At 39.0% G+C, this 22,156-nt stretch overlaps 2 protein-coding genes across 7 annotated transcripts in view; one reads left to right on the top strand and one right to left on the bottom strand.

Annotated features, from left to right (window-relative positions):
- The window catches only part of wdfy4 (WDFY family member 4), a 61,911-nt gene extending 54,001 nt beyond the window's left edge, over positions 1–7,910 (top strand). For all 6 annotated transcript variants that reach the window (XM_077581985.1, XM_077581986.1, XM_077581981.1 and 3 more), the window contains 9 exons: positions 695–904; positions 974–1,079; positions 3,035–3,192; positions 3,828–3,986; positions 5,113–5,292; positions 5,451–5,633; positions 6,829–6,925; positions 7,489–7,618; positions 7,698–7,910. In XM_077581985.1, the coding sequence (XP_077438111.1) occupies positions 695–904; positions 974–1,079; positions 3,035–3,192; positions 3,828–3,986; positions 5,113–5,292; positions 5,451–5,633; positions 6,829–6,925; positions 7,489–7,618; positions 7,698–7,761 (1,287 nt within the window). In that variant the 3' untranslated portion in view covers positions 7,762–7,910. The remainder of the gene's footprint in view (positions 1–694; positions 905–973; positions 1,080–3,034; positions 3,193–3,827; positions 3,987–5,112; positions 5,293–5,450; positions 5,634–6,828; positions 6,926–7,488; positions 7,619–7,697) is intronic.
- A 4,869-nt stretch (positions 7,911–12,779) lies between these two features.
- Positions 12,780–21,692, bottom strand: vstm4a (V-set and transmembrane domain containing 4a). Its single transcript, XM_077582081.1, has 8 exons — positions 21,473–21,692; positions 19,053–19,505; positions 14,997–15,050; positions 14,799–14,906; positions 14,674–14,707; positions 14,446–14,594; positions 13,937–14,001; positions 12,780–13,279 (listed from the first exon to the last, which is right to left on the bottom strand). The coding sequence occupies exons 1-8, from the start codon at positions 21,612–21,614 to the stop codon at positions 13,127–13,129; spliced, it is 1,158 nt and encodes a 385-aa protein (XP_077438207.1). The 5' UTR covers positions 21,615–21,692; the 3' UTR covers positions 12,780–13,126.
- Positions 21,693–22,156: the final 464 nt, after the last annotated feature.

Below are 22,156 nucleotides of genomic sequence, written 5' to 3'. Positions count from 1 at the left end.
ATTTGTGTCTAATGTGACGACCACTTTTCTTGCTTTTCAACAAAACATCTGCAGACAAACAGCCTATTGAGCACAACCCAAGGCAGGCTTTTCTTTTTCCCACAATGCATCATGTCTGCGGGCTACCGCCGCTTTCTCAGCTGAATCACTGCTCTTTGTTTTACTCTTGACTCTACCTTCTTCCATCCTGGGGGTATACTTGCTGTTATCAGAGCACAATCTACTGAACTATGCTCATAAAATTAGTAACTTTTGAAGATTGTTTTTTTTCCCGTACACAAATTGTTTTTTTTCCCGTACACAAATTAAATTAGGACAGTATGTCCTCATTATGAGCTTTTTTCCCCTGTTACTCTACGGTGGGATTATTAAGAATATTTGCCAGCCTGCTGCAGGTCCTTATGTCCTCTTTTTCCTCATTAACTCTTCAAAACCAATCTCTGGCTAATTCTACACAAATCTTTTTTTAATGCCAACATGGTGGGGCCCTCATAACTATGCAACATCTGACTTTTAAATGGACTTGAGAAATTCATGCATTTGTTATTTGATTTGATTGCTTGTGCATTCTAAAACAAGTGGTGCTACAGTCTCATATTAAAAGTTTGACTGATGACTTTGGCCTCACTGTTATTACGACGCTCTGCATGCCAGGGTAGTGGTTTGCAACAATAACCTGAGTTGTTCATAACAGGCTTTGGAAAGTGACTATGTGAGTTCACACCTGCACTTGTGGATCGACCTGATCTTTGGGTATCGACAACAAGGACCCGCTGCTGTCGAAAGTGTCAACACCTTCCATCCTTACTTTTACGCCCGGAGAGGCCGTCAGGATGCTAAGGATCCTCTCATTAAGAGCACAATTTTGGGATATGTCAGCAACTTTGGCCAGATTCCCAAACAGGTAAAAAAAAAAAAAGGAAACCCGTTGGTTGCCCAAAATAAAATATAACCCCTTGTGTCCTTGCCGTAGCTCTTCACGAAACCCCATCCAAAGAAAGATGCGCCATCATCAACTCATCCAACTCCGTTTTTCTTCAATCTCGACAAACTCAAGACGACTGCCCAACCATTTAGAGGTACGCTTGAACCAGGGATGTGCAAAGTGTGGCCGGTGGGGCTGCTCCATTCTTTAATCTGGACCACCAAGCGTTTACATTATCAGGGGTGTTTTAGTATTTGTTGCATTTGTTTTGTACTAAAACTGGTCAATTAAAATGTATTTATTAGGGGTTTCAGGCGATTAAATATTTTAATTATAATTAATTACATGACTTCAATAGTTACCTGACGATTATTCGCAAAGTTTACATCTGTCTTAAATGTACAAGAAAAAAAATCCAAGATCAGTGGGGAAAAAAGTTAAACTAATAGAAATGGAGCTGCATCTTTTAGTCATTGATGCAGTATTTTCATAATAATTCATAAAACAGAGTTAAAATTTAAAACATGTACTGTACTGTAAAAAAGGGAAATTATTGATTTGTGTTGTCATTTTTCTGGCACTAGATGGCATAATTGCATTTGTAAGACCTTGGTGACAGCTCACTTTTCTTTTCATATTCAGAGATATCTAATTTAGGTAACTAACTTTTTAAAATTGTCAAATACAACTTGACCCTAATCTCCACAAATATATGCATTTTAATTAAATTTATTACAGCTAAATTCTGATGTGGACATTTCTGCTGCGTTTGCGACTGGAATTTCCCTAGTACAGGCTTTCCTAGTAAGGGGGTGGTCATTAACCGCGCGTTAAAAAAATTAGCAGCGTTAAAAGAACTTTAAATTAACTCAGAATTATCACACAAATTTTGACACACCTAGTATTTATTCATTATTTATTTTTTATTGATTTAATTAAACAATTGGTTAATGTATTTTTTTTGAGAGAGAGAGCTCAGTATTGTTCATTCGGTAATCTTACCAATTCGACATGTCATCATCATTGCTCTCTCTTTTTCTCTCTCTCTCTCTCTTTTTTTTTTGTGTGTGCGGGTGCAAGAGCAAGCACAACCCCCCCAGGGCCCCCCAGGCCGCCGCAGCGCCAAGGCACAATCCCCGTGCCCCACAGGTTAATGTATTTTACGGTGAATAAAACAAAACAAAATATAAAAACAAGTATACATTAAAATAATATTTATTAAACAGTTGAGTAACTAATTATAATTTATTAGCTATAATAATTAATTTATCTGATTTTATGCATGCAGTTTGGGTAAAAGTCTGACCATTGCTGAAGTTAGACGTTTTAAGCAACCATTTATTATTGTTTTGTCTTCTTACTATAAACACCACATCATATCCACTGTAAAGGTTAAAGACAACAGTGACTCCAATATTGAGTATAGTTACAATCCAGAAAATAGCCTGCAATTATTATCATGAGCTCCATCTGCCACCACTTTGTGTTGTTCCCCGCCTTTATTTTATCTCACACCATTTGACGGCAATTATTGTATACAAGATGTGTCGCGGTCTCCGGGGGATCGTTGCAACAGTGCGAGAGCGTCCATATTTTAATTTACACTACGGATGGGGTGGAAGGCGCTATCTGTGAACTACGATATGGAGATGACTCTTTTGCTGAGCTCTACTTAATAATCTGAATATCCCTACAGGCCCACTGAGGGAGAGGAGATGAATCTGCAAATGCTCAGGGAGAGATTCCTGCATATTACATTTCATATTAAATCTTAGAGTGTCTGATCTGATCAATAAGCAGATAGAGATGAATAGGAGGAGGAATGCCGGGACTTGGCTTCTTTCTGGGGATTTTCTGTGCAGAACTGGTGACAAGATGTAATGATGTGTGCTTGTACGGATAGTTCAATTACAGGAAAAATTACACCCCCTTACACACACACACACACACACACACATACATGCAACATTTGAAGCCAACCAGGATACCGATCTCTGATAAGGGCATATACTAAACCTAGGTGTACTCTGGTAATCGCCGTTTTCAGTGACTTAACAAATGACAATATACAAGCATATTGCGTCATATAGCATAATGATATTTCTTTAGAGCTGCCAAGAGGTCCAGTGGGTCAAATAATGTGTTTGGAAAAAGAGGTGGTGATCCTGGAGAGAAACCGACTCCTCCTGTCTCCTTCATTAAACTGCTTCTTCAATTGGGGTTTCCCTGACAACAGTTGCACCTTTGGAAACTGTACCACGGAAAAGGTAATTTGTATCTCGAGACGCTGATTTGTTTTAGTGCATGAGTGAAAGGAAAAGGAAACGTCTGAATAGCATTTGATATGCAGTCGTTTCTGGGACAGGATATATGACGTATGTTTTACTCATTTGCTCCCAAAAACCTAGAAATACATTCTAAATTAAATGTTTTAACTGTCCCAAAGACGTATTTATAAGTTTTTCATGTTTTATGCTAGAGCATACAGAAGGCTTTAATGCAGCCTCTCAACCGCTCAAAACAGTTGAAGCAATGGTAATTATTACAAAGACGGCCAGCAGGTGGCAGCAGAGTAGCAGCAATCAACCAGGGCCATGTTGAAAACAAGCTGATTTACCCACAGTTCTAAGCAGATTTTTAAATAATGATGACATTTAGCTAATGAAGAGACTCTAGAGAATCTTTTTTTTATGGTAGGTTCCATGTTGTTATAGCAATAGAAAACAATATTTTGTGGGCCTTGCAAAATCAGTCAAAATCCAGTAAAACAGCCGGGAGCGAAAGGGATTGCTTCAGTGAAAATGGCTGCGAGTGAATGAGTTAATATAACACTTGTTATTGAAATCCTCAAGTGCAGAACAGTACAGTGCCATCATGTCTTTGCTTCCATGTCCATCGCAAGGCATTTGCCATGTGCGAGAGTTTATGTGCCTGGGGGCCGACGACGTGCGCTGCTTGTCCCAACCCAACGACCGTCATCACTGCAGGAAGTAGCACTGTGGTTTGTGTGTGGGATGTTGTGATCAACAAGGACAAAGTCACCCACATGAAACTCAGACAGGTGAGCCTGACTGTGTGTGTGTGTGTTTTAAAAAATATATATACATTTTTAATATTGGGGGCTTTCTTCCACATATACTGTATTTTCACCTCCAGTTTTGCTTGACATAAATTGTAATATTATTGTCAATTTTATTCTGAAGATATGTTTATAAAAAATAAACCTGTAGGACGCCTCTTCCCATCTGCTGTTAAAACCGAACCATTATATTACTATTACTATTATATTACTTACTAACCCTAACCCTAGTAAAAAGGAATATAGAGATAAATTGTTGTGGTTATTTTCTCCCTTTTTAAAACACTTCTGGTCCTTGCTTGAATAATATTGATATATACAGAGCGTTTAAAAAAAAGAAGAAGAGACAAATAAACATCAGTTGAAATCTGAATATGACTAATTACGTGTCCAAGGCAAACAGAATTAAATATGTTTCATGTTGAAAAATAGATTTCTCAAAGCTTTACACCACGCAGTTTCCTATTTGTCCTCCGCTTTTAATTTTCTTTTTCAAGGAGAAGTCAACCACAAAATTTGATGAAATGAAATATGAATTAAGCAGCAAAATCTAACCATTTTTAATTATCTAAGGGGGCGGCCATTTTTGCCACTTGCTGTCGACTGAAAAATGACATCACAGTTGCTCATGGCTCAGGTAGTGACCAATCACAGCTCAGCTTCAGAACCTGATTGGTTGTTACCTGAGCACTGAGCTTATGTAATGTAATTTTAGTTCAGGGTTGGTTTTAGTGCTTAATCATATTCCACTAACACAATATTTATCAGAATTCCATGTTTAAACTAAAGACTTCATTGAACATAATATAGTAATAAAATGTTGGGGTTGACTTCCCCTTTAAATCTGCTTTACAGTACAGTAATTTTATTCAAAATGGCTGAACTTCAAGCATATTCTAACACAAATTAAAAATTTTCTTTGCTATTGTATGTCACTCTTCACCTTGAACAAAAAGAAAAAGCTGAACATTTATGTAACATTCAGTTAAGCTTGTTTTTACACATCTGACTGAAATTAAAGATCATTTGACCAGTTTTGTTCATTACAATTTGAATATATGTCATATTTTTTAAAATGCCCTGTATTATTTATCATATTTACCCACAGCCGCTATACGGCCACACTGAAGTGGTGACATGTTTGGCTGCGTCTGAGGTCCATAGCTTGGTGCTGAGCGGTTCCGGTGATCTCACGTGCATCTTGTGGGATCTGGAGGAGCTCAGCTACATCACACAGCTAGTGGGACATACAAGCAGCATCTGTGCAGTGGCTATAAATGACCTCACAGTAAGTCTGACCTGAGTTTCGTCATTATTGTGCTTGGCTAAGCGCTGTCATTTCTTCAGTCTCTTCACAGAATGAGGAAGGGAGGCTGCTTTGTGTGTATCCTATTTTTCTTTCACATATGCACTGAAGGGCGTTAACGCTGCACTACTCTGTCCAAGGGTGAGATTGCGTCATGTGCCGGGCATGTGTTCTACCTGTGGACGATGAAGGGGCAACTGTTGGCCTGCACTGACACTTCCTGTGGGCCTCGGTCTGACATCCTTTGTGTCAGCTTCACACAGCGACATGAGTGGGATGCCAGGAATGTCGTGGCCACCGGCTGTGCAGATGGCGTCATACGGGCAAGTATTGCTCTTTCAGAAGAACAATAAAGAACATTTAAAATGACCTTTGAAATCATACTGAATATCATATTTTTAAACATAACATAAGGACAAACATTGCTTGTATAGTAAAATATTAGTGCTGTCAAACGATTAATTTTTTTAAACTACCGGTAATTAATCACACAATTTTCCGTAATTATTCGCGATTAATCACGATTAATCACGATTAATCAAATGTTTCTACTTTTCTTTCTTCAAAGCTAATAACAGATATTTACTTGACTAAACTCTTGGAATTAATGTAAAATCATTATTAGGGCCCGAGCAGCCACCGCTGCGAGTTCCCTATTGTTTTTCGTTCGTATTATTATTATTATTATTATTATTAGGGCCCGAACAGCTACCGCTGCGAGGTCCCTGTTGTTTTTCGTTCGTATTCTTCTTCTTTTTCTTCTTTGTAAACGATCTCATTTTTGGGGACCTAAACATTTACGAAAACTCACCAAACTTTGCACACTCCTTGGGCTCGGCGAAAATTTTTATTTTATGAAGTTGCCATAACAACATATAGCCCAACATATCGTGATACGGATCAAATCGCCAGGCAATTCACACCTCTACTATATCCATGTTAATCTTCCCGCCATTGACTCCTCCAAGTTTGGCTGCACACTGAGTTAACTGAGGTAATTTAATACATTTAAATGAATTTCCAGAATTAACGCTTTCATTTTGACAGCCCTATAAAATTTATAACAGTAACAAAAAATATGGCCACAAATTCCCGTCACCTCCAGTTTAGAATCACTGCACTTTTTGTGCCACTAACAATGCAAGAAAGAGGAAATTGTTTGGTTTTATACAGTGTACAACTGCATAGTGTTTGAATGCATGTCATTACTTTGCTATTAGCCGCCTCGCAGGCTGCAGCCCGGTGTCCATCAAGATAATAATAACAGCGTATGGGTTGTGGGTGTGTGTGTGTTTAATAGAAGCATTATGCTGCCTTGCTGCAATCAAACCGCAAACTCTTAAATTAGGCCTCCGCTAGGGAATGGGTGCCAATGCCAACACATGCTCACAATTGGTATTATTACTTTATTTTTACCTTGAGTTATGGAGAGTGTGTGCACCCCGCCGCGTGTGTGCGCATTTGCTATTATGTTGAATTATGTCTGATTTTGCTACTCGTTATGTGTCTTTCACACAGATATGGAGAAAAGAGTACGCCAGAACACAATTAACTGGCCCTCTAGAAGAGCCCGTGTCCCCAGGGCGAGACCCAACAGCGCCGACAGAGAACGCCGGTAATGCCGCTCGCTTTACCATCCGATATAGATCTATTTATAACAGACAGGATGAAGGGAGTGGCTGAGTGGAAAACTGCACCAAAAGTATTTTTACTTTTAAGTTTCACAAGGAAAACACGCCTCTAATTAGATCAATTCTTAAGTGTGAGATGATTATTTTTAAGCGCTCCTCGCCAAGTGAGGCGTTGTGCTTTTTCAGATCCCTCGCTAGTGTTAGGGCTAGCAGGAAGGATGTTGTTATAAAGTTATTAAACATAGAGGCAGTAAACACTGACGAGTGAATCTGCTGACGTTCGTGTGCGTGTATAATTTAGAAAGCAATAATACCAAGATCCAATTTGGCATACGTTGGTTACAGCCCCACTTCACCCCACTTGAGCATTGTGCTGGGCAAATTACACTGAGAGTATGCTTAATGTCACAATTAACATTCAGATTTAAGGGATTTTTTTCACTTTGGCACCCTATTGACCACTGAGAAATAATTTGAATACTTGAGAAGGCGCACGTGCTGATTATTATCATAACATTCCAGTCATGCTGCAATGATGTTTCCGTAGCGACCGGCCCACAGCAGGTCAAACGTTGGAAGAGACGTCTGGTGTTGTGTCGGGAACTGAACAGATGTCAGGCTGTGTCGCAGCATCGCAGCAAAATGAATCCAGCGATCACAGCGTTGGCCATGTCCAGGTATTCACGTAATAACACACACGCACTGGAAACCGCTGGACTTGATCATGTTGCAAGTTACACAAGTGTCTTTGCATAGGACCCATGCGACGCTATTGGCGGGTGACGCCTGGGGCCGGGTTTTCACTTGGACCTGCGAGTGAGCTCATTTGTGACTTCAAGCTGTGACTTCATTTATTCTTGGTGCCTCAAGACTTGAACAGTAGTAAACCTTACCTCGTATGTGAGTATTTAGTACTGCACCTTTGAATGTAAATACTGATCTGCAAATTGAATTAAATTTTTTTAGCTATTTGTGACTATTTGCACTCATTTTTGTCATCCAGCATAACTGCTACTTCAGCACGCCGAACTATAGATAATTATGACGAAAATATTCATCACAATTACTTTGGTAATAATTGACAGCACGAATAGGACAATCATTTGTTTTTGGGTGCAAAACAAGAAAATGTTTAAACGTGAAAAATATTAAGACAAATTTCTTTGGAACACTATAACTATGCAAATTCCCTTTGGGCCAAACAAGATTATTAAATTAGTCATTTTAAATAATACAGGTGCAAATGTATAAATTTAAACAACTCAAAATTAGTATTAGTAATCTTTTATTTTTGTTTACGATTATGTTGATTTTGTAATTGTGGAGTATATATATATATATATATGATGAAACATAATGTTATGGCTCTCCTGAGCTTCCAGTTATTATTACAACTCAGATTTTTCTCTGATAGAGTAATTGGAATGGATATTTTCTTGTCACAAAAAAGATTCATGAATTTTTGTTCTTTTAGAACTTTATTCAGGGTTAACAGAAAAAGTGAGCAAATCTGTTAGTCAAAAATATACATACGGCAATGCTCATTTTTGGTTACGTACATGTCTCTTGGCCATGTTTACTTCAATTAGGCACTTTTGGTAGCCATCCACAAGATTCTGGTCAGCTTCTGGTTGAATATTTGACCACTCCTCTTGACAGAATTGGTGCAGTTCAGTTAAATTTGTTGGCTTGCTGACAGAATTTCTTTAGCATTTTCCACATGTTCTCAATGGAGTTTAATAAGTCAGGACTTTAGGAAGGCCATTCTAAAACTTTAATTCTAGCTTGATTTAGCCATGCCATTACCACTTTTGATGTGTGTTTGGGTCATTGTGTTGTTGGAACACCAAACAGTGGCCAAAACACAAACTTTGAGGTGCTGATTTTTGAAAGAAAAGAAAAAAGGGAAGTTAATTCTCCTTCTTCATTCTCCCATTTACTCTGTATAAAGCACCAGTTCTATGGGCAGCAAAACAGCCACACGGCATAATACTACTTAAGGCCTCACCTTTTCCCCTCCAAACTTATTGCTGGGCATTGTGGCCAAATAACTCCATTTTTTGTTTTGTCTGGCTACAGAACTTTTCTCCAGAAGGTCTTATCTTTAAAGGTCCATATGATTAGTTGCAAACTTCTGCCACGATCCAATCCTGATCCTGATACCTTGGTGGCGATCCGATATGTATTTACATAACACTGTAGTGTGAATGTGTCTGATGATCCACTCCACTCCTGATCCCCACAAAAGTTCAGGCTCAGGATTTATTTTAATTTTTTTACTTTAAGCCCTGTAACCGGTAGCGGTGAGTGAAGAGGGAAAGCGACGTTCGTCTTTGGTGGTTCCCGGTCCAAGTCGAACATATTAGCTAATAGCTAGTAGGCTACACTCCTGTTCATCTGTTTTTTCGAGTTTGCCTCTAAAGTGCAGTGGCACAATTCTGCTCCCCCTCTGGGTTTAGCAGATTAACATATGGCTGACTACTTGTAATGCAGCCGCGCTGCACGGCAATGTATGGTATCAATTAATTATTGCGATACCACGTAATGGATCGATACTGCGGATCGTGTGAACAAGTATCGTGATATATTGCCAAACGATATTTTCTCCCAGTATGTATATATGTGTGTGTGTTTTGAGGAGGCAAAGAGCAGAATGGCATGATTTTTTACTGAGAACGTCAGGTTTTCATTGGTTCATAGAAAAGCTTGTGTCATGAAATCCAAACAATGGTGTGTACGCATTGCCAACATTTTGAGCTGCAAGTGTTTAGCTCTGCAAAATGTTTGTGTTGGATTTTCCCCACATTCATTTGCTTGTGAATAGTTGTACTCAACGAAATACATTTCCAATAAAGTTTTATAAATTTTTGGGCCTCTCTCATTAGTTTTTTGTTATTCTGGCTAGTGTGGTTATTTATGTTTATTTACAGGCACAAAATGGAGAAAGTATGTTGACTGTGTGAATTCCTTAAGCCCTTTGTCATTTTGCAACATTTTTCTGGTGCACCGGGCTTTTGATACTTAGCCCTTTAGGAGGGACTTACCCGACTTAATCCACCTCGTAATATGACCACTTTCACAAAAGACACCACTATACAAAAACTCTATAATGGCACACAACTCTGCCAAGTAAATCTGCATGAGCAGTTCTGAATCCATATTTATCTAATAATAGAACAAAAATAACTAAAGTACATCATACTCGCCAGAAATGCTGATCATTAAATGCACTGACCAACCAATCAGAGGACGGAAAAATGCCTGATGGTTTTTATTTTACCCAGACGATCCCCTACCTGAAACTCGAGTTAAAAAAGAACCTCATACTTTTGCATCACTTTTTTTCTTGCACATGTGATCTCCTTCGTCACAAAAGAGGAGGTCTGTGTCTTTAACCTTTGTGTGTGCAGCTAATTGTGCTAAGTGAAGTAGCTTAATAGAGTGGAAAATAGTCGTCGTAATTTTCCCAGAGAGCCGCCAATGACCTTCTCTAAAGACAACGACCGGCTCCATTTTCTCTACTTGGCTGGTTTTATGATAGAGATGTCCAAGCATCGGCTTCTTCACAGTAATTAAATCAAATAAATTATAGCGCCAAGGCAGAACCATCTTGTAGCCTAACCCAATTATACTGCACTGTAAAGCTAATTATTAACCATGATTACAATTAGTCTAATTTGAATAAATGTTGTCATTAGTGGGTTCATCCTGGTCGATGAGAGCAAACTGTGGGGGGATGATGAGGATCATCATCATCATCACCTCTCCCACTCAATGTGCATCATACAATTTCCACTCTTCTATTTTTCAACCTGACCTTCAGCAAATGCCTCACGACCTTCACCTTTCTCTTGCCTGCTTGAGCGTAACGCATGCAACCCCCCCCCCCCCAATAAAAAAGTGTTATTTGCTGCTAATTGCCAAGGCCATTTTACTAGGACCGACTCCCTGTGCTCCGCAGTTCAATTCAATTTAGTTTATGTGCTTGGCCCCAAATCATAACAATAATTATCTCAGGGTTCTTTCTTCATACTCATCCTCTCTGACACTATTTAGAATATGTATATTCAAGTTGTAAGGGGTAACCAAACAACTTCACACAGTCTAAACCATAGGTGTCAAACTCCGGTCCTCAAGGGCCCTAGTCCTGCAGGTTTTGGATGTTTTCCTTCTCCAACACAGCTGATATATGATCAGCTCATCAGCAAGCACTGCATAAGCCTGATAACGATCCTGTTGATAGGAATCAGCTTGTGTTGGAAGAGGGAAACCTCCAAAACCTTCAGGACTGCGGCCCTCGAGGACCGGAGTTTGACACCTATAGAAACTGTCTAATAATTGTTTATGTAGCTTGTTTGAGACATCATTGATTTGATTTGCAAAGTTGAAAAGAATAGATTTTTGTCGTTAAATTATGATAACACTTTGTTGGGTGCGCCATCCACTTAAAGGGGATATCAAGCCGATAATTTTTTTTTTACCATATGTTCAACGACTAGTGTAAACGCGGCATTCTGATTAGTAGTCTCTGTGGAATATGAACTAAGCAGCAAAAACCACTAGTTTAAAAAAAAAAAAAACATCTAAGAGGGCGGCCATTTTGATACTTGCTGTTGACTGAAAATGACATCACAGGTAACGACCAATCGTGGCTCACCTGTTTTCTGAGTTTGGTCATGTGACATTCACAAGCTGAGCCATGATTCGTCATTACCTGAGCTCTGTGGAACTGTCATTTTCAGTTGATAGCAATTGGCGAAATGGCCGCCCCTGAGGTGAATACAAACAGGTGGATTTTGCTGCGTAACTCATTTTCACAATTATTATTATTATTATTATCATTATTAGGGATGGGCGAGTATCGATACCAGGTAGCGGTAGCGGACCGATACCAGGACACATTTCGATTTGGTACTCGCTACGGATATCGATACTGGTATCGGTCCCCGCTCTTGTGCCTGTTTTTTGGTCAGAACCTAAAATGCTGAAATGGTTATTTTTGCATTTATTGACCACCACAGGTGGTTCCGGTAAGAGAGCACATAAGTTCTTTAGTTGTACTCAACAATTAAATTAGCTCCTAAGTACAGGCAGATCTTTGTATATTATATAGTAAATATTAAACATCAAACACTAATCAACTTGAGAAATTCTTAATATGGTAGATCTTACTAAATTACTTGAAACATTATTGTATTGAATTGAATTCTCTGCATTTCACTGTATTCCTTAAAAGGAAGTTGTGCAACCACATATTTTGATTGGGACTTTTTTTCCTGGCCACTGGAATATTTGTTTCATTTTATTTATAGATTTTTTGAAATTCATTTTATTATGTGCTCTATGCAAAATGACTTATGAGCAAATTAAATAAATATAATTGCCATTCATTTCAAGCAATTTTAAGGAAATTTGCTATAATTGTGATATAAAGGTATTAAAAAAACATATCTGTCATTGTTTTTGGGGAAATTTTATGCATCATAAGTATGAATGGTATGGGCACTTGGTATCTTTATCGGTGAGTACTGAAGATTTCAGTATCGTATCTTTCTAAAAAAAAGTGGTATCGAGCAGCTCTAATAATAATAATAATGTTATTTATCATTATAATGCAATATTAATCACAATACCATGTTTAGATTATTGGGTCTGCATAGACCATACTATTGTAAAGAAAAGTCACCCTATTGAGGGTAAGCAGTGCGTATAGAAAATGGATGGATATGATTGTGACAGAAGAAAGTCCCCAGATCATTAAAAAAAACGTTTTTTATATGAAACTAATATTTTACATTGACATATTTATTGTTTATTAATGGGTTTTCCCACTGTAAACTGTAGATGAATGTAAAAAGCTGAGGGTTGCAATGTAGAGGAAAAATAGCATTGACAAGATTTCTCTCCTGAGCACCCACTCAGCAATAACAGAGCATTCTTATGAACATCTGGCTCACAGACCAGAGATGCCGACAAAGCAAACAATAAAATAAGACCCATCAAAAATGTCTGTGTTGGACTGGAACCAGGAGCTCGAAGACACGTAAACGCACATACAGCGGAAAACAAATACTAATTGTCAGATTGCATGTTCATAAATACACTTCCTTACTCCGCAACCCAATCATGTCTTCCTCTCCGGGAGGTAAGCGGGACATCTATGGGTTTGGATCAAGCTCCTGTGTTTACAGCTGCTTCTCCTGGAAGAGGATCTGAGCGTACACCGTGTCTGGGCTGGAGGGGTCGGGGTCGGGACTGGTCGTGGCCGGGGGTTCAATGGGTGGTCGGACCAACTCCAGCTCCGCGTATGTGAGGCTCTCCTCCTGATGTGCTCGATGCTAATAATGGGATGAACAACATTCGTTGCTTAAAAAAAAAAAAATCACCAAATTGCATTTTTTGTGTGCTTTTACCGTAGATCTATAAATGACCTAAACCGCCACAACATGGCGCCAAGCCCTCTCTTTTAGGAAATTAGTAATTGGCTTCAAGGAAGTATGTTAAATCGATATGGTAAATCGCATCTGAGATTGGCGAGAAGCTAGCGCAAGATCAGGATAGTCTTTAACAAATTTCTATGTTTGAGCTTTACTGAGATTTTTTGGGGTTAAACAATCTGCAGATTTCCCAAAAACCCTTCGCATAAACAAAACAAGAAAGCAATGCATTTTTCGATCACATTAAGAAAAAAGTCACAAAAATGCTGGAAACATTGGAGTAGCTTTCTTCTGTGCAAACTTATTTGATAGTTAAATTGTAGAAATAAAACCAGTGAAGCGCCCTAAATAAATAATTGTGTTTGAGAAGCAATAGCGATAAATATAATTATCACGCTCATAACCGAATGAAGAGAGAGCAATAAACTCCTGTAGACAATCACGCGGACGTGAGACAAATTCCCTCTTGCGTGTATTTCGGTTGCAGCAATTTCATAAGTGCCTTTTTAAAATGATTAAATTAATTTGACATCAGTCGAGGAGATGCTGAAGACTTACAGTGGCAGACTTCCTCGGAACCTTTGACCTTTTGGGCTTCTTCGGTCTTTTAGAAGCCACAGGCACTGAAAAAAATATTGAAGACAAAGGGTAAGTTTTTTTTTGGGTGGTGGTGGTGGGGGGGGGGGGAGTTTTTAGCAGCTTTTTTTTTTCTGTTTTACTGATGATGCTTTAACTTGAATTCAAGCTGTGGGACTTTCCCCAAAATAAGAGCGTAAGAGTTTCCTCACTGTTCACTGTTTTTTCACTGGTTGTCTCCATGTTGTTTTCATGGTGCTGCAAATTGAATTATACTGCCTCTATAAACGATACCTTCATGTGCTATTATTTTAACCCTCTCATTCAGTTTCTTGGCATCGCAGGGGACTGGAGCCTCAAGTCCTGCCTCTGCTATTCGTTAATGCCGCTATTTGGAAAATATGATGGAGACTTCACAAGGTCCAAATGTTTTGTGAGCTGACTCCTCTAATCGTCCTGTAAAACAAATCAAATTGTCCTTATGTTTTTACCTGTAGGCGGTGTGTGTGGCGGAGGCTCCTCGGGCACTTTAGGGGGTTTTAACGCCACTTTTATATCACTTTTCTGCTCCATGTATTTATTCTGTGCTCTTGGAGAGGAACTCGAAGAACTGCTGGAGCTGGTTACTGTCTCTCCGGAACTGCATGGAACACAGATTATGAGACTCAAAATATCATGTCACGTCTTATTTCTTATTAATGAAGACGCATTGGTCATACCTGCTCTCTGGACACTTGACCAGAAGGTAACTTGCTGTGGAGGAACAAAAAAGATTGTGGTTCTATTAATCCATTATTGTTTCGTGTGAATTGCAGTCTTAGATGGTAAATAATAATGAAGTGACCTTTGAGCCTGTGTCTCCTGTAGAAGTACTGGAAGGTGAGCGTGAGAGTGAAGAGGAAGATGGAGAGTAAACCCAGCGAGCAGATCAGCACGGCGCACACGTTCACGTCTAGTAAGACAAACGCATTGGAACAATAACATTAAAAACCAGCCATTAATGTTGGGGAAACAACATTAGTGCTAAGGGCCGTGGGAATACCTGATAACAGACGCCAAATTCCTTCACCGCTACGAGCCTCCAGTGTAAAATGCACTAGAAAGAGGAGAAGAAAGAAAGAAGAAAAAAAAACGTTTGAGGAGAAACAGTCCAGACTAAGCATCTTTGTAAATTGCTGTTTTCTGAAGAAACTGACCCACTAGAGGTCAGACGGCCTCTGTGGTTTCCAGAAATATCACAAAAGGCTGAAATGGAGGGTGAGTGGCGCACAAACACACACAATCACACACACACACACACACACATCATAAATGAATGAGGACGCTGCAGTGAGTATGTGTCAATGAATGATGTGGCGTGAACAGGCCAGGGGTATTTAGCAAAAGGTTGAGGAGAATGAATACAGGCTACGTACATAAATGACTTAACCTAAGCACCCCTTAATGACTTTTTAATATGTCTTTTAAATGCATACGCCGCATAAACTCATAAGATATATCAACTGTGATTGACTTGTCATGTGTGAATATGGCGCTAATAAATGTCACAGGAACAAAAAAATATACATTGAGTCAAATTACACACACTGGCCATTTTATTGGGTATACCTGGAGAGCCAATTTTGAATTGATATAAAAACTGAACAAACCCGCAAATAGGGATGAATATGCCATTGTACCCTCTATTTTAAGTACAACATTCAAAATGATTGTAAAACGTTGACACAATTTAGCATCATCCATAAGTCTAGGGTGTGTGGTTTTGATTGGTCCTCATTTGAGCAATTCACTTGTTTGTGGAGAAACTACTGTATATAAACCCCAGAATTTGCCCAAAATGGCTGCTACAATCCAAACTTTTTGGTCAATTTCATGCATGGGTCCTTGAGATTTTTTCAGGAGTTCTGTCATGATAGACACGTCCAACCAATTTCAGTGACACTATAGTGCGACTCTCTGGCATGAATAATCCCCTCACCCCAGCCCACCCAAAAAAAGATTTTTAAATTTCTAATTTATTTTTTCTTTTTTTTACGTATTTACTTACCTACTTATGATATTTATTTATTTTGTGTTATTTAGTTTTACCTGTCTTTGTTGCATGACAGATTATTACTCCATGTACAGCAATTTGCATGCATCGATTTTTGTTTTAAAGTGTAGGTGTAAAAATGATCATCGCAATTTAGCAAAAAAATCCCAATTTAAAATTTGATATTACACACGGTTCAAAAATCCGCAATACATTGAGACAAAGAAAAGTGAAGAGTTTTCAACAACAACAATTAAAAATTTGGCAAGACATGACTGCATTTCTATAAATCTCTGGTAAGTCTTAAACCCTGTCTCTTGATGAATGTCAGCTGGGATAGTCTCACACATGACCCCAATGAAGATAAACGGTATGGAAAATTGATGGATGGAAGATTGTGTCAGTGTACCTATAATAGTGTGACCAAACGTACTGTTTTGCTCAGCCATGTCCACTTTTTTACATCCTGTCCGGGCATCCGGAAGAGTGTGATAAATTTATGAAAATGTCCGTTTTTCATTGTGGGACGAATACAGGTTGTAGGGGCGGGTTTTACATGCGTGTGTTATTACTGTTATCTAAAAGTATTTTATTTATTTAAACGGAAAAAGTAGGCCAGCATTTTACGTAGCTCATTTTCTGAGCATTCAAATAAGCTAAGATGTGTAGGTGGCCCATAATTTTATCTCACTGATAACGCTCTGTGCTTGCAATCCGACGATATCGTCGCGGTGCGGGTTTGATTCTCACCCACATTCTGTATTGTTCGGTTTAGGTGAACGGTATGGGATTTTTTTTTATAGTTTTTAGGTGAACTAATGAATACACATGCACGCACACACACACATGCACATGCACATACTCACCCACATACAAAATAAAAATTGATTAAAAAATATATATATTATTAAAAATAAAAATTAAAATTTAAAAAAAGAGAGAGAGCAATGATGATGACATGTCAAATCGGTAAAATTACCGAATGAACAATACTGAGCTCTCCAGAATTTTTTTTAAAAAAAATAAAAAAAATAAAAAATAAATAAATAAATAAATACAAAAAAAATAAATAAATAAAATAAAAAAACATTCTGTATCTAAAAAAAGAAAAAAAGAGAGAAAGAGACAGGGCAATGATGATGACATAGAATCGGTAAGATTACCGAATGAATACTGAGCTCTCTCTCTCAAAAAAAAGAACATTATGTCATTATTTGTTCAGTTGCCAAGTAAGACTTCAAAAGAGAGTTACGCTTTTTGTTTTATTTTCTATCCTTATATAGGAGGCATCTCGTTATGTTAAAATAGTTACGCTAGACAGGAGCATCCTATGGTATAATTTCATTTTTCAGATCTAAAAAGATAGTGAATTAACAGCCACTGTTCAGTGTTCCAATCTCAGCCTTTTCCCAGCAGACAGAGGAGATCCCTCACTTGAGTCCGATTTAGCATTTTGATTTGTTTGCCCTTTTAATGTTGTTTTTCTGCTTCTGTGGCTTGTGCATGTCAGAGATGCCTGCGGTCGTGTGGCTTCGTCAGTGGGGCACTGGCCTGAATGTAGGGCAGGGCGTTGGCAGTTGCCGTCGCCGTGCAGATGTTCTTAAAAGTGCCTAAAAGAATGCGAGAGCTGCACCAGACTGTTGAGCTCTCGCATCGTATAGATGGACATCACAGCGGCTGCGTCAAACCGCAACAACCTCATCATTTGAGTTCAGCTTTGTTGTGGTTGTGGATTTGGGTGTGAAAATGAACGGAGCCTTCAAAACGCTGAAGTCATGTAATTCCGAGTTGGTGAACACAGCTAGCTCAGCAACAAGCTACCTCTGCTCGCACTCATTCACAGAGTGATATTGTTGCCTGTGGTTTGGCCATGTGAGCTCATTGTTTTTATATGGAAATACCACAGGAACGGGTTGACACACACACACGCAATATAGCCCTGTATTCGTTTTTCCAGTGTTTGTGTCATTCTGTAACATGGATTTCATGTGTGCAAGTATGTAGGGATGTCTTGATATTCCAGATAATACGTTTTTTTAATTGAATGACAGCAGAATTCCCCCACTTCTCCGTTCCAGTCACTCTTGGCTCTTGTTTGAGGATTCTGTGTTTGACTTGACTCGCTTGCCAGAACCAACTGATGATTAAATAGATCCTGATAACTGACTGTGCTTTTAATCGAACCTGCTGGATTGTTTGATTTATATGCAGTATGCGTATGGAATGGAGACGATGGAAACTCTTTGGAAGAAGGCGAAGTTGGCCAAACTTTTTATTTATTTATGAATGTTCGGCGTCTCACATTAATTATGAGAATGTGACCTCTTGCCATACAAGAGAGTAGTTAATGACGTCATACTTTGCATTAGGGCTGGGGGATCGTTTCCCTATTTCAGTACTGAGAGTCACACAAAAAATATATTCTAGGAGCATTTGTGATTTGTTACATTAGATTGGAAGGCTCTTGCCTTCATTTTTTTTTAAAGAAGAATTGTTGACTGGTTTTACTGTAACTGCTTCTATTGCGACTGTAATCTGTTCAATTTACAAGCATACGGCTTCACTTTTTTTCTTGACCTCAAGCTTCTGATTGGTCTATTCATTTTTTTTTCTGGGATAGGCCACATTCGAGTCATCTTGGGGTTTGGCAAAATGGCGTTGTGAGAAGACACACCTATTCTCATAAATCCTGCCTCTCCCCTTTTGAGCTTTGAAACACAAAAACAGCAATCTAAAGCTTAAAACAAATTTTTACATCTTAACCGATTTTTAAAATGTGAGGGATTGCAAACAACAAGGAAATAATTGGTGCCTGTGTTTTGACTGTTCTTCTAGTGCAGGCTTCCCCAATCCTTGCAGCCTTTTCTGTGGGCCCGACTCCATGGAAACGAAGGCCAAATTTGAAGGCTACATTCGAAGGCCGCATGAATTTGGACTCCAGCGTGCGGTCAAGTTGCATCAAGTGGCCTTCAAATTCGGCCCTTGGAGGACGCAGCCGACAAATTTGGGCTCAGCTTGTGTTGTCAGGCTGAAGCTCACTCACCCAGAAGTGTGTGCTTTAGTTACCTGTTAGCTGTGTGGTGCTGCTACCACTGGACGATGCCCTCCATATGGTTCTGTACTTTCTTATCTCGTGCACTCGACACGTGTAGAAGCCCTGGTCCGTCCCACTCGCGTTGAGAATCTTCAAGCGGTACACCTCTCCCTCCATTTGCTCGTAAAGACGAAACTTGGGCTGTGGAAAGCGGCGGGTGTAGTTCCCGTACAGCTTAATTTTCTTGATGCCCATTTTGACTATGAGGAGCTGGGAGGACTCGGGGGCAGCGGGGGAAGGAGACGGGGGAAGCAAAGGAGGCGCGGGGGTGGGAGCGGCCAGAGGGGAGAAGAACCAGCGGAGGACTAGAGAGCTGCCATTACTCTTTCTCTGAGATACCAGGCAGGACAGTGTCAGATTGTCTCGCTCAGTTGCCATGACAATGGGCCCCGGAGTCACCGTTACGTTCAGGGCATGACATATTTCTGTTGACAAAACATACAAAGAGTAACGTAAGAGAGCGGTTCAACACAAGGTGTGGGCAAACGTGTGCACAAGGCCCAGATTTGATTTTGTAATTGGACAAATGTTAAATAGTTTATTTTAACAATAAAGGAATAGTTAATTCTTTTAATTGGTATTTTGAAATTAAAGTTTTTATGTATTATTAGTAGTAGTAGTAGTAGTATTTTTATCTATATAATAATAATATAAAAATAATACAAACATAAAAATATCTATAAATAATAAAAAATATATAACAATAATAGTAAAATAATACAAATTAAATAATAGTAAATTATTATTATTAATTATCTAAACAATAATAAGAATAAAAAATATAAAATATATTAAAATGTAAATAAATAAATAAATAAATAAATAATATAACAATAATAATACAAATAATATAAATTAGATAATAGTAATGTATTATTATTATTATAAAATTTAAATAATTACATTAAAGTTTCAAAATAGTTAATTGTATGTGGAAATAGAGTAACTTATACGGTGGTTTTTAATTACTTCAGTGATCATGCCCTCAACTCCAAACTTGCTAATAACCCATTCCGGCCTCCGCGTGCCACCATTTGATTTAATAAGGAAATATAGTACCCTTTAATATTTTACTTAATATAAAAAAAAAAAAGTTATAACAAAATTAAATAAGATATAAACCATCATAATCAAAATGTATGCAGCAACACAATTCATTGTGCAGCTTCTTCTGGCATGTCCAGTAGGCAGTATACGTACATATAGTATTGCAGACACTAACGAAGAAGAATACGAAGAAAAAGCTAATTCTTATAATACTTAAGTGTCTCAGTAAGATGCTGTTGTATTAGTCACTCTACATCGAGGATAAAGAATATATACCTGTAATCAGTGTTATATCTCCATGTTATTCCATCATTTTTTTTTCAAATGTCTATATTGTAATTTGTTCTAATCCTGCAACTATCCATGCTAACCGTTAGCTTAGTTGACAGTAAACTTCAACTGGGAGTGGCTTCATCCCACATTCCACAAACATGCATGTAAATGTGAGTTTGAGAGCTTGTTTGTGTCATGCCGTTGTCTGGCGACCCGGTCAGGGTGTGCAAAGCTCCAACTCACCCATGACCCTAACCCTAAAACCTCACAATTGCCACAACGTGCTCTGAAACACAAATAGGGTCCTCCATGATGTATTTTTGTGTCATGTGCTTGTCTATTTGTTGAGCCTTCTTCTGCCATCACTTATGCAGTATGTTTGATTTCCTGCCAGCTCAACATAACGGCCGCATTTTGTTTACATGCACGCTCACAGCGCCTGCACAGATTCAGCAGACTTCATCTCAAGCAATCATGTTTTTCTATCATCTGACAGGGAAATTCAGCCCCATCCTAACCCGAAACGCTTCCCCGGTGTGCTGCTGTTTAGCTTGCCTGCAGGTAGTGATGTTTTGTCCTGCAGCCAGCTGGGGCAGCTCACTTCTGCTAGAGACAAGGAGTCTGGACACAAGATGTGTGACCCCCCCCCAAAAAAAGGAAAAAGAAATCTGCTGGTGGGAAGCAGCATGGTAAGTCCTAAAGAGGCTTAAAAAGAGAAGAAGACAACAAGATAACGTGGACCAGATGCCGTCCAGTGTTGCTTTGGGTAGTTTGGGAATCTCTCTGACAAGAGTGGCAACAAATTAGATTCTTACAAACTTAATACTCAATACTAATGGTTTATGAAGTTTTTCTCTCAAGTCACTTGTCAGAAGTGTGACAATGATGACTTTCAACTTGAGTGTATTGCTATGTTTTTCTTTCTTCTTCTGTCTTAAAGTAAAAAAAAACGTAACCTATAATTTTAGGTTTTATATCACATGCCTCTTTAGACGTATTTTCTGCACTCGTTGCATGCATGCTCACTCTAACTGGCCCTGCCGTGTTATTGCGGTAAACAAGACGAACCTACCTATGAGCAGAGCTTTAGTCAGGACCAGCAGCACTACAGAAATGTTCATTGTCCTTGCTGAGTGAATCCATAAACCCAGAACTGCAGCACGCTTAAACAAGCGGAGCACGACTGTGCGACCCACCACAGCCTTTGGCCACATTAACTCTTCCCCTCTTTCTTTTTCTTCTTTTTGCAGTAATATGAAACACTAGTTGCTCTGTTCCCACTTAGGAACTCCCACTCGTTCTCCCAGTAGTCTCTCAAATTCTCTCTCTGTCTCTCTCTCTCTCTCTCTCTCTAATCGCTGTCTCTCTCGCTCTCTCTCTCTCTGTCCCGCTAAACGTAGGAAATGTCATTTCCTGAGTTCCTGTGAAGCGTCTTGGGCCAAGGCCTTAAACCCCACAAGCCCATTTGGTCCTTTCGACTCTGGTTGTTTGGTGCGAGGCCACGTGTCTATCGCAACGCGTGTCATTTTTAGAAGCGTTTACCATAGAGTGCTGAATGTGCATTTCCATCATCTGCAATTACTTGTCTACTTATGCTGTCAGTCCGATATGTTGACTTTTGTGTTTTTGTTTCATGCGTGTGGTAACGATGCATTTGTGCGTGGTGGGACTTCTCCCTTGTCTGGCTGCTGGAAAGAGTGGCACGGGTTTGTCTCTGGCTGCGGTTGACAGACGCTCCCCGCGGAATAAGGCCTGC

Source organism: Vanacampus margaritifer, chromosome 12 (assembly GCF_051991255.1).
Source record: "Vanacampus margaritifer isolate UIUO_Vmar chromosome 12, RoL_Vmar_1.0, whole genome shotgun sequence".
In the NCBI taxonomy this organism is placed as follows: domain Eukaryota; kingdom Metazoa; phylum Chordata; class Actinopteri; order Syngnathiformes; family Syngnathidae; genus Vanacampus; species Vanacampus margaritifer.
This window is presented reverse-complemented; position numbering and strand designations above follow the sequence as displayed.